The sequence below is a fragment of the Ammospiza caudacuta genome, chromosome 9, assembly GCF_027887145.1.
Source record: "Ammospiza caudacuta isolate bAmmCau1 chromosome 9, bAmmCau1.pri, whole genome shotgun sequence".
Lineage (NCBI taxonomy): Eukaryota > Metazoa > Chordata > Aves > Passeriformes > Passerellidae > Ammospiza > Ammospiza caudacuta.
In genome coordinates this window covers 26,639,038-26,651,570 of record NC_080601.1, presented here as the reverse complement: position 1 = coordinate 26,651,570, position 12,533 = coordinate 26,639,038, and the positions used below count along the sequence as shown (strand labels likewise).

General features: G+C 54.9%; 1 protein-coding gene across 1 annotated transcript; it reads right to left on the bottom strand.

The window, feature by feature from the left end:
• Positions 1-280: 280 nt before the first annotated feature.
• INA (internexin neuronal intermediate filament protein alpha) lies at positions 281-6,692 on the bottom strand. Its single transcript, XM_058810663.1, has 3 exons — positions 5,760-6,692; positions 2,225-2,349; positions 281-1,637 (listed from the first exon to the last, which is right to left on the bottom strand). The coding sequence occupies exons 1-3, from the start codon at positions 6,690-6,692 to the stop codon at positions 1,364-1,366; spliced, it is 1,332 nt and encodes a 443-aa protein (XP_058666646.1). The 3' UTR covers positions 281-1,363.
• Positions 6,693-12,533: the final 5,841 nt, after the last annotated feature.

Sequence of the window (12,533 nt, the reverse complement as noted above, 5' to 3'; positions counted from 1 at the left end):
CTTGATCCCTCAGCCAGCTGGCCACAAACTCTTCCACACAGCAGGCCCACCATGACAGGCACCTGGGGTGAGCCCCAGACAGGCCCCACTGCCATCAGTGGGTCCAGCCTTACCTTCAACCCCAGCAGGAGGGGTTGGCAGCTGCACCCCAAGCCCAAGTTCTCTGCAGGGGCCCAGAGGGACTGCTGGGCACGGGACCAGCTGAGGGCCAGACACCGACGCGCGTTCCCAAGATGACGCAGCAGCAAAGACAACGAAACAGTTCAGTTTGATCCACACAACTATTTCTTTTTTTAATTATTAACTTGTGCCTTACAATAGAAGAGGAAAGAGTGCGAGCAAACAATTTGCTGGTTCCAGGAACTACTCTGGCAGCACCGTGAGGGCAGCGAGGTCTGGTGCTGACTGCCCGCCCTGCCAGGGCACTGACACACAACACGGCGGCTCTGGCTCTTGCAAAAGCGATCGCTGGCAATTTAAGGCATTGAAGGAAACCTATGGTTGTTAAATCCTATATCAAATTTGGCACACCTTGGAACAGTTGAGCGGAGACAAGGATGCTTTGCGGGCTGGTGTTCAGGAGTCCTGCAGCTTCCCAGTGCTGGCTGGGGCATGATGCTAATCTAGGCACAGGGTTTTCATGTGAACGCTGTGCAGCCCAACAAGGGGCCCTCAGACCCTCATATTTGGGAGACAGCGATGCCAAATGAGGTGGTGCCTTCACCTCCAGTGTAGCAGTCCCCTGTCCTGTGCCAGCTGCTTATAAACCCCACATGCCTGGCTTGACTAGTGCTGTCAGAAAACAAGATTTGTCAGTACAAAGAAAAAGTAACATTCCTTATAGTTCAAAACATACGTGGCTGAGATCAGATGTCAGGTGCAGTTACAGTCCTGTATGGCTATTTCTGTGCTTCTAGGGTTAAAAGTGAATGGCTACAGTTTGAGGAGTGGGGAAAAGTTTAGCTGTACATGGATTTGGGTAATTGATGAAACTAGTTACAGTAAACATGTTGAGTTGTTTCCCTTCCCTCCCCGGAGTGCTGGCTCAGCAGCCTTCCCAGCTGGCTGCCCCTCGCCTGCCGCAGGAGGAGAGAGGGAGCGTGTAACGAGTCCATGTGCCACCACCACAATGACCAACATGCATCTCTAGCTACCTGTCCTGTGTGCCCCCACCCCATTTAAAAGGGAGCAATGTGCCAAGCTCGGCCTCTGAGTGGCAGGACCCGCAAGGAAGCCATCCCTGGGTTTGTGTTTTTAAGGGAGGCTTCCTGCGAGCCCAGTGCGGCTTCGTGCCCAGAGGAGCAGTTTCAAGGCCGAGTGGAGACTGTTCCCCCTCAAATGCTTGTGAACAGGGTCCTGATGGTTACATCTTTGCATTGGCAAGGATTCCTCCATGCAGGTTTAACCTTCCTCTCTTCTTGACAGAGGTTATGGTCCCCTCAATCACCTCAGCCCTACTAGATGATATTTTAGAGGTCACTTTAATAACCTCTCCTTGCTCCTCCTCTTTGAAGGACAGAGTAGAGGAACTAAAGCTCCTTGGCTGGAAGGAGTAAGTGGGGCTGGGGAGAGAATTGAGAGATGTAAGGCCGCCACTTCCCATGTTGAAGAGGGTCTCCTCTCCCTCCAGCAGCTTCCTGCAAGCACATCACAATGGAAGAGGTTAGTATGGGGATGTGAAACATCTGCAAAACTTGAGAGCATGTTGTGCCCTGCAGGCAAGCCCAAGCCATCACCACAGGTCACACTGCACCATGAAACTGATTCAAAATCATATTTTGGTCAACCATTTCTGGAAGACTTGCAATATGGGGTACATGAGAGCAACTTTCTCCCTTCTTTCCTCTCCAGAAACACCAGGAAAATAAATACCCAAAGCACAGCCTTTTGCATCTACATTTAACTTTGCAAGAGAGACAAGTTTCCAACCCCAACTGTGGCCATTAAAAAATACTGCTTCTGGGATGGCTGAGGGAAGTGGTTCACAGCTGCTGGAGCAAGGCAGGACACCGAGCCATGGCTGCTCCCCAGGCAGGAGTATGGCAGATCCAGGTGAGGGAGATGAACAACATGCTTGTGGTGCTCCTGGAGTGTGGACCCAAGTATTTTCTGGCCCCTTGAAAATACCCCAGTCTAGTGAGTTGTTGGGGGAAATTTGGGACAGTGGGGATTGGGGATTGGCCTTGGGAAGTGCCCAGGTAGAGCAGGAGTAGAGCAGCCTTACCTGTAGGCAGCTATCTCGATATCAAGGGCCATCTTGACATTGAGCAGGTCTTGGTACTCCCTCAGGTGCCGTGCCATCTCATTTTTGGTGTTTCTCAGGTCATCCTCCAGCTGCCCAATGGTGTCCTGCAAAGGCAAGGGTGCTCAGCCCTGTGTTTTGGAACAGGGACTTCTCCCACAGTCCCACTCTGCTTTGCCCATTGTAGAGACAGGGAAGTTGCAATGGGCAGTTGATCCATGACAGCACATCCCACCAAGGGCTTGGGACCATGAAATGTCATGCTAGCAGGGATGAAGAAGCAGGGATGAGTGTGTGCAATGGGGGAGGCTTTAGCCATTGATGGATTCATGCAGTTCCCATCTGCGGTGGGGTCTGTAAAATAAGCAAATAGTGCATGGTGATGGGACCCCCAGTCCTGTGGGGGAAAGGCAAGCTGCTACAGAGGAAAGTTTTGGGCTTAAACATCTTCAAATACAGGCAGTGGCTCAACAAGACAAGTGAAAGCACCCTGCACTGCAGCAGTGAAGAAGAAAGGCTGCAGTTTACATCTGCAGGGCTTAAGAAGGGTTGGGACATGCTTCCAGGAGGTGGAAGGAGAGGTGCTGCTGCCAGGGGTCCCCTCCAGGTGGGGAAATCTGTCACCTTCCTGAGAAAATGCCTCAGAGCCTCAAAGTGGGGGATTCTGAATGCAGGGATTTGGGGAGATTACAGAGACAAAGGTATGCCCTGCAAGAGCTCAGCTGGACAGCAGCGTCCTTCTAGCATCCTTCCTGTCAGCTTTGCCCTGCCTTTTGTCCCTAACCAGTTCTACTGTGATGTGGAGGACTCAAAGGCCAGAATTCCTGCTAACAAAGGAGACTAATGTTTTATTCTATTTTTTTCTCAGAAAACAAACAGTCACTATTTTTCCCTCATGCATCTAGGTATCTAAATAGCAGCTTGAAAGCAGTGAAACCTGCTCCCATAAGGCTCTTCCCAATCAGGTTTCCTGCTGCCAGCTGCCCCACTGTGCCACCAGAGGAGCGTGATTTGGAACAGGAATGAGTCAGCAGTTTGCACTTAAGCCACGATGTAGCCCTGCCTACAGAGCCCTGCAATGGCCACTGCCAACCTCCACTCTCCTGCATCCCCTCCCAGAGCCAGGACTTTGCAATTGCTTCCAGATCCTCTGTTCCAGCAAGCAATCTTCGTCCTGCCACATCATCCTCATCTTGTCCCCTTCCCATTCCTATCACGTCCCCAGCTTCCTCTCCTGCCTAACCTCCCTCGTGGACAGTGCAGACACAGTGAAAGCAGGTGGGGCTGCCCAAGGAGCAGGGAGCTGTGCTGACCTTGCTGCAGTGGGCCCTGTTTGAGCAGAGCCCCTCAGAGCAGCAGCTCATCCTGACTGCAGCAAAGAGCATGGCACTGTCGGGTTAGCTGGGCACAGCCTGCCTTGCAGGATGTGATTTAGGAGCCATCCTTGTGGTCTCTGCTGTGACCTGTGCTGCCCTGACCATTTTCCACAGCAAAATATCTGCAAGAGGCTGTGCCTCTGAGGAGTTCATTGGGCAGTTCATCGACTGAGAAGCTGCAGGATGTGGCTGCTGCTGCTGCAGAGGTTAAAAGCCTCTGCTCCGATGCAGACAGATTGCTGCTGTGCCCAGCCGGGGCAGGAGGGAATGACTTGAGCTGATCCCCACCCTGGACAGCTCCACTCTTGCTGCTGCGACTCTTCGTGCCTCCAGCCCTCTTCCCTCTGCCTGTAGTCCACATTAGCAAAAAACTCTTTCAAAACTGATTGTCCTTGTTCCTGTTCTGCACCTCTCTTCCACAACCCAGCTCAGCCAGCTGGTAGAACAAAAATCCCCTCCTCACACCACTGCAAACCTGCGCCCTAACAAAAAGCTCTTGCATGTTGGTTCAGATTTGGCTGGGCAGCCCACAATTATAAAGACATCTCCTTTAGCAGGATCATTTCAAAAGCTCAGACAATAGGAATATTCTCTTTTAAGACACACTTCCAACCTTTTCCACTGTTTGCAGCCAAGGAAATTACTTAGCTGATACACACACACATTGCTCAATGGAATTTTAAGTATTGCTACACATAAAGTAGATCTTGAGGGTCATATAGAAAAGCACTGCCATGCTGTCACTAAAGCAATTTCAATTATGTTGCTGTTTAATCCAGTTGCTTAATTTTTTCCCCCAATTGATAGGTTGCTCCTAGGATCCCTCTTTCACATGGCATCAAGAGTATTTAAGCAGATTACTGTGTATAATGTTTTCACTATAGATATTATTTTATATTGCCTATTTCCACAAAAATTGTTGAAGACCACCTCAACTATTCAGGAAGCTTGCAAGCAGTTTGGAACTAAGTCATGAATCCTAGAGCGCCTGGCAAAATTTGGCCTTAGAAATGACAAGGCATTACTTGAGTCCTCCATGTATGATTAAAGCAGTTGTTTCAGTATTTAGAAGGAAATGGTTTGATTTAGAAACCACAGATCATTTAACAGTCATATAATAGAACAATCTCATGATTCATTTTATTATAAATCATGAACATTTCCCTGTAGCAAGAAAATGTGGCAATACTGCAGTAATAGAATAAGAGCTATGGAGCAGTCAGTGTCTGCCTCTCACGAGTCTTTTCACAGACATAAAAAATGCTCGGATGTGTCTGCAAGTCCAGACTTAACCTTTGCAGAGCTCCAGTTTCTGCAGTGCAGGTGCCAAGAGCGAGGCCACAGGGCAAAGGGCCAAGCCTGGGCAGACAGCTTCGAGGAATTGCCCACAATGATGTGTATGCAATTTTGGACCTGATCCTTAAGGGACAGGGACGGATCGATGTCCCAAACAGCGCTACAGCGTGTGGGATGTCCCCTGCGGGAAGGGAGCATTGGAAGGAGTGTGCTAGCCTGCTTCCCCAAAATCTGCCCTTTGGGGTTTTGCCCCTGGATAAAGGGTGAAAGCAATGCCATGGTGGGGCAGGATCTGTGTGCAGGGCAGAGGCACAATGCTGGGTGGTGGGAGGGCTGCAGGGATGCCTGGTGCTGCGCAGCACTGCAGGGGCACCGCCTGCATGGGTGAGTGCTGCACAAGGCAGGAGGGGTGGGTGCTGTTCCGTGCCGAGGGTGTTTGTGTGGTGCAGCACTGATCGGGACAGCGCGGGCGATGGTGCTGAGTGATGTGGGGCAGGGGGGCCCCGCATGGGGCCGGGGGGTTCCAGCACTGCACAGAACTGCGGGAGGGGCTGCTGCAGGGGACAGAGCTGCGCTGCAGCACTTTGCAGGCCACAGCGATGCTCAGCGCTGCACAGGACCAGGGGAGGGAGAGTGCAGGGACGCGGGTACCGGTGCGGCACCGCGCCGGGTGTTGGCGTGGGATGAGATTCCCGGTGCTACACATCACAGGGGGTGGCAGCAGGGATGGAGGAGCCGACTGGTGCGGATGGCGCGGGAGGAGGATGCTCGGTGTCGCCCAGCGCCCGGCGCTGCCCGGTGCCAGGGGAGGGCACAGTGACAGTTCCCGGCGCCGCCCGGCTCACCTGCAGGCCGGCGGCCTCGGCGTTGTGCCGCTCCTCCAGCTCCTGCAGCTGCCTCTCCAGGGACTGGTGAGCGCCGCGCAGACTCTCCATCTCCACCAGCCGCGCCTGGAGCTGGCGGCGGCACTCGCCGGCCTCCCGGCGGCTGGCGCGCACGGCCTCCTGGCTGCGGGCCGCCCGTTCGTGCAGGCGGGCGCAGCGGGCGCGGTACCAGTCCTCGGCCGCCTGCAGGTTGCGGGCCGCCAGCGCCTCGTACTGAGCGCGCAGCTCCCGCAGCGCCGCGGCCAGGTCGGGCCGCGGGGCCGGCGGCGGGGCCGCGGCCGGGAGCGCGGCGCCCAGCTCGGCGAGGTGCTCGGCGTGGGCGCTGCGCATCGCCGCCAGCTCCTCCTGCAACGCCTCCGCCCGCCGCTCCAGATCGGCGCTGGCGCGGGAGGCCGCCTCGGCCGCCTGCTGCCGGGAGCGCAGCGCCCGCTCCGCCTCGGCGCGGCTCCGCGCCTCCTCCTCGCAGCGCGCCCGCAGCCGCTGCGTCTCCTCGGCCAGGCGCGCCCGCTCCAGCGCCGCCTGCGCCCGCTCCCCGTGCGCCTCCTCCAGCCGGGCGCGCAGGGCGCGCAGCTCCCCGCCCAGCAGCTGCCCCAGCCGGCGCGGCTCGTCCGAGCGCTGCCGCAGCGCCGCCAGCTCCGCCGTCAGCGCCCGGTTCCGCTCCTCCAGCGCCCGCACCCGCTCAATGTACCCGGAGAAGCGCTCGTTGAGGCCCTGCAGCTGCTCCTTCTCGCTGCCCTGCGCCCGCCGCGGCTCCGCGCCGCGCTCCCGGAGCGCCTCCGGCTCCGCGCCCGGGCGCGCCCACCGGCCCGCCAGCATCTCCGTGCGCCGCGGGGACCCCGCGAAGAGGTGGCGATAGGAGGCGGCCAGCGCCGCCGGCTCCGCGCTGTAGCTCATGGCGGCGGAGGGGCACCGGCGGCGGTGCCGGCGCTTATGTACGGCGGGGAGGAGCGCGGCGCGGAGGGGGCGCAGGGCGGAGCGCTCCGGCGGGGAGGGGGCCCGGTGAGGTGCGGTGCCTTGCCCTGCCGTGCCGTGCCCGGTGCGGTTCGGTAAGCGGTGCGCGGTACGCGGTGCAGTGCGGTACGCGGTACGCGGTCCGGTGCGCGGTGCCGCCGCGGCCGGAGGCGACAGGAGCTGTCCGTGCGCCGCGGTGCTGAAGGGCTGTGGCAGCGGGCGGGGCACGGGGCGGGACGGACGGATAGACGGACGGATGGATGGATGCGGGGAGAGATGTATGCGGGGAATAGACGGTCACACGGACGCAGAAGGAGCATGCAAACATACGCAGGCGTATGGACGAGGTCACACGCACACAAAGAAACAGATGGATGCACAGGCATGCGAAAAGGGTCAGGTGCATTCACCGTAAGACACGCTTTCGTATGCTCGGAGCCAGAGACAAAGGGGCAAGCAGCCGTTCAGAGAGACACACAGATGCACTGGCAAGGAGACGCAGAAAGGAAGAGAGACAGAAGGAAGCAGACAGAAATGGGCAGGTGGAGAGAGAGAGTCAGGCAGGCACCCAGAGAGACAAAAGACAGACAGACACACATGTGCCCACCCATACATACATCAATCACTCCTGCTGGGGTATCCCCAGCTGTCCTCTCCAATGCTCAAGGGAAGCTGTGCTGTGCATGTGTCTGGGCTGAAGGTGTCCTGGGGGCTTGGTTCCAGCCCCCCTTCTCTGATGAGGACCAGGGTGCCTATGTCTGTGTGGGATCTCCTTGGGATGGGGATGGGGATTGTTGGGGTGCAGAGCTGGGAGTACGCCTGGAGGAGGGTGAGACCAGGACAAAGACTGATAATGGTCAGTCCAGATGTAACACAGGTGACACAGAGGGAGGGTTTTGCCTTCAGGTTGTTTGCCAGGAACTGAAGCACTTCACTTTCTCTACTGTCCATGCAAGCAGGCTGGGCTCTCCCATTGGCTAGGGTTTGCTGGGAGTACCCAGGGCTGTATCACTGACAGGAAGGGGGGAACATGCACACCCCACCTCCAGGCCAAGTGCATTGCCTGCACCCCAGTGCAGGACGTCCAAGAGACCAATGAGAAGTGACTGATTCTGGGAGCAGCAGCACAAAATATAGCTATGAGATGGAAAAACAACTTAATTTTGATCTGAGTGTGAGAAACATGGGTGAAATGAGCAATATTTGGATCCTGTCCCCTGCTGTGCATCTCTGTGGCACAGAGATCTGCACTGATGCCCTGTTCCTCTACTCCACTTATCCCTGTTTGTCCTCACAGGTCACCAGAGGACATCATGAGGGAGTTCCAGCAAATGAGCAGGGGGGACAAACAAGCCAGGGCTGGCATTGGAGACAGCTGTGACTTCCAAAAGAGCTGTTGCTGGGGTTGAGCAATACCTTCAGTGCAGGTAGCTCGATGTGCAGCTGCAGTGTGAGCGGCACAATTGCATCATCCAAGCAGCTCACGTTTTGATGGCAGAGCATCCCAGGCAGAGAGCCTTGGCACAGGTGGGGCTGCCAGCTATCCTCGCCCTCGCCTGGGCTACCTGGCTCACACTGCCGGGGCTGAAATCCTCTTCTTGGTCTGTTTTTTTCCCCAGGTATTTCACATACTCCTCACACACAAGTGCCTTTTACCATTTCCTCAGTGTCTCCTACTCTGCGTTACAATATCCTAAGTCAGGGGTACTGCGAAAAACTGACCAAGGAACAGGGAAGTTTCCAGCTCTGCTTAGTTCTGTGTGTGGCATTGCTTTGCTGACTTTGCTCTGATGCTTATTGCTAATGATGGAGGCTTCTGTGGTTCTCTTTGCCATGGAAAAGTGGAATGCAGCTTACCCTGGCATTCTCACTCATGCTGTTTTAGCACTGCCACACATATGCGCCCTAACAGCTCAGTTAGGAGTGTCACAGTCTCCTCCAGCACATGAACTACAAGGTAGTAGAAATGCTGACTTCCATGGAAAAAGACCCTGGGATAAAATCCCTTTGTCTTCAGGAAAGGGGTCAAGGTGTTCTGACATCATTACACACCCAGGAGCTGCATGAAACAGCTGAGACCTGTGCCAGTTGCTGGTGAGACTGCTGAAGCTGTGGCTGAATGAGCACAAGGGATCAGAGTCACTAAGTCACAGTGAGCGCTGCTGTCCTGCAGAACAAGGCTGGGACTCCAAGGCTGCAGAAAAGCTGAAAAAAGATGAAAAGCATGTCAGACCTGAAACAAGATGACAAGCTGGACAAGTGGGCACAAACCAAAAACACAGCAAGTACCTGTGATGTGTTCAGCATCAGGAAACCTTGACACTTGAGTAACTGTTGCGACACAGACACATGGCATCAGGAGGAGTTTTATAAGGGTAGAAAACAAGCAGGAAACCAAAGAGAAGCAGTCCCATAGCTAAGGATTGTGCACCAATGAAACAACAATGGGTTGTATTAGGGATTAAATTACCCAGGACCATTTCATACCTCCTAGTTACTTCAAAAATCAAGTCTTGCATGTGAGACAGCAGGAGTGATCTCTGTGATACTCTGTGATACTCTCCACACAGCATCTGCCTGCTGATGAGGCTCATTAAACCACTTATCTCCTAAGCTGCAATCTGCCTGGGCTTGTGAGTCACAGGGAAAAACCACTCTCTGAGCTGTGCACACATGGCAGTGGGACACACACCTCCTGGCCAGCACAGCACATGAAACTAAAGCTCTGGGCAGCTGCTTTACCCCCCAGCCTCACCACAGCAGCTTCACCAGAGGGAAATGCTTGCTAGCAGTGGGGAAAAGGCAAATCCCAGTGTCTTCCAGGAGGCTGCTGCCAGATCTTATGTGGCACAGGTGGGTCTGGCCCCCTGCAGGAGGGAGAGCTCTCTGGGTCAGGGCAGCAAAGTCACGGAGAAAACATAAGTGCTAAACACACCCGTAAGGAGGACGGAGGCATTTGCTTAATTGCACACACACAAACTCACTAACAAAAATAGGAAAATGGCTGTACTGGATCCCTCTAACTCAGGAGTGTGTTTCTCACAGTGGGAAATTCATGCTTCTTTGGTATAACTTCTCTGGTTCTGTCTGTCTGCAGCTCTGGAGCTCCCCAGACAGCAGTCACCTTTCTGTTTACTGGCCCTTATCTAATCAGTGCAAGTTCACGTCCTGCGTGCCATTGTGCTCTGTAACACACAGTTTGATAATGCACTCTATGAGAAAACATCTTTTTAATGTTTCTGAGTGTCTGGCAGCTAATTTCATTTTATGTCCCTGGCTTGTGGAACACAGTGGAAGAGCTGGGATACAATTTTTCCCCACCTACCTCCCTGTGCAGAATTTTGCACACCTCTACCCCACTTCACCTCTTTCCTAGGATGAAAGGATTTTGTCTATTTCATTTTCCTTCACAGAAAAGCCATTTCACATTTTTAGTCATCCTTGTTGGCTTCAGTGAGTCTTCTGGGGTTATGTGTTGGAAAGACACACAGACAGACATTTCAGGAGGGGCCCTGCCATGAGGATGCATGGAAATGACAAATACAGATGGCTGCATCTCCAAGTAAAAACTCTTGCTTGGGGGCCCGGTGCAGGTGCTGTGAGATGTCCCAGGGTATTGGGAAGTGCAGGCTGAGCTTCCCTGTGAGCAGAACCTCCCTGCCAGAGGCTTGGCACCAAAAATGGACTTTGCTACAGCCAGAACTAATAGTTCTGCTGCTGTTGGGTGTTTCCCCTTGGAAGGGGATGGATCAAGGCTGACAGAGCCTGGAGAGGTACAATGGGCCAAGTCAGCAAAACCCTGCCCAGCTGCGTGTCCTGTGCCAGAGGGTGGTGGCAGCCTTATCACCCACAGCAGAGTGCAGGGCAGTAGGAAAAGCTGAGGGAGTCCTCGGGGAGATGAAGGAAGCATCATGGCAGTGGGGACAGGAGAGCTGCTGCCAGTGTGAGGCAGACATTCCCAGCCTCTGGCTACCACTGAGGCATGGAAAAGGAGATTGAATGAGTGTTCCAGGGGCTTGGCACAGCAGAGTGGGCCTGGATGAGGTGGGGTAGATGGATGGCTGCCATCACCCTTGTCGCTGGCAGGAATCAACCTGAGGTGGCCAGAATCCCAATGTGAGGCCTTTTCCAGCCCTCCAGGGTCAGGAAAAACAGACAGAAAAGGTGAGGCTTGTTTTGCTGGGGAGGGTTGTTTTGCTCTGAGCTTTCTGTGGCGGTGCTGACCCAGCGTGGCATGACTTGGGGGCACCACAGGCAGTTTCTGCTCTGCACAATGATCCCTCAGTCTGCCCAACCTGGTGGCCGTGCCTGAAGGAATGAGGGATATAGTCTGTGCTCACAGTAGATGGAGATGGAACACGCCTGCCCGTTGCTGTCCCCCAAGCCCCCAGCCATCACCTCTGCCACCCCAGCTGCTTGGGGGCCTCCTCACCACCCTCCTGACAGCAGATGGGGCACACACTGACCCCAGCCTTGTCCCAGTCTGCACTGCAGACACACTCTCCAAAGTATCAATGATTAATCATGTTTTAACTAAAGCTCTGGCTCTCTCAGACATTGTGGAGCTTAAAAATAAATGAACATTGTGCAACATGGGGAGCTGATGTCAAAGTAGAGTGACTAGGTTTTTATTTGATACTGAAGCCCATGCTTCCTTAAGCTGCTAGCTCAAGGTATTGTAAACTCAATGGCAAACTAAGACAAAGTAACAGATTTTGAAAATGAGCATTATGTGGTACAGCAACGCAGGGGCTGGCTGACAGAACTGTGGGAGCTCAGGCAGGCCAGGGAGGTGCAGGCCTTGGGGTGCAGCACCAGAGGTTTTGTGTGGAGTGATGCCAGGCCTGGAGGAGGCTGCTGAGGAAGGGCTGTGTGGTTGTTCTGTGAGTTGCCACAGTGAATCACAGAATTGTTAGGGTTGGAACAGACCTCTGGAGATCTTCCAATCCCTCCCCTGACAAGGCAGGGTCCATGTGACATAGGGATGTGCCTGGGTGGGTTTTGAATGTCCTCAGGGATGGAGACTCCATAACCTTTTGAGCAGCCTGTTCAGTGCTCTGCCACCCTCAGCATGAAGGTTTTCCTCATCAGAGAAGGTCATGGGTCCGGAGCACCTCTTATGAGAAAAGCTTGAGGCCTGTTCAGCCTTATAAGAGACAGGACCTCATTAATGTGTACAAATATCTGAAGGGAGGGTGTAACGATAATGGATCCAGCCTCTGCTCGGTGATGTCAGGCAACAGGAAAGAGGCAATGGGCAGAGGCTGATGCACAGGAAGTTCCACCTGAACACGAGGAAGAACTTCTGTGCAGTGTGGGTGAACACGCACTGCTACAGGTTGCCCAGGGAGGATGCGGAGTCTCCCTCACTGGAGATGTTCAAGAACCATCTGGACGCAATCCTGTGCCACATCCTCTAGGATAACCCTGCTTCAGTGCAAGGTTGAGGTGGAGCTTCCCGTGGTTTAGTTATGGCCATTGCTCCTTGTCCTGTCACTGGGCACCACTGAGAAGAGCCTGGCACCATCCTCTTGGCACCCGCCTTTGAGAGGTTTCTATGCATTGACGAGTCCCCCTCTCAGTCTCCCTTCTCCAGACCGGACAGGCCGAGCTCCCGCAGTGAGTCCCTCACGGGGTCCGGCCCGCACTCCCCTCACGCTCGCTGCCGGTTCGGCACTTTGCCGACGCTCCCTGGGCCGCGGCCCGTGCGGCCGGCGCGGGGCTCGCACACTGCCCGCGCTCCCTGCCGGCGGGCGGGCGGGGCGGGGCGGGGCGCGGGCGGCG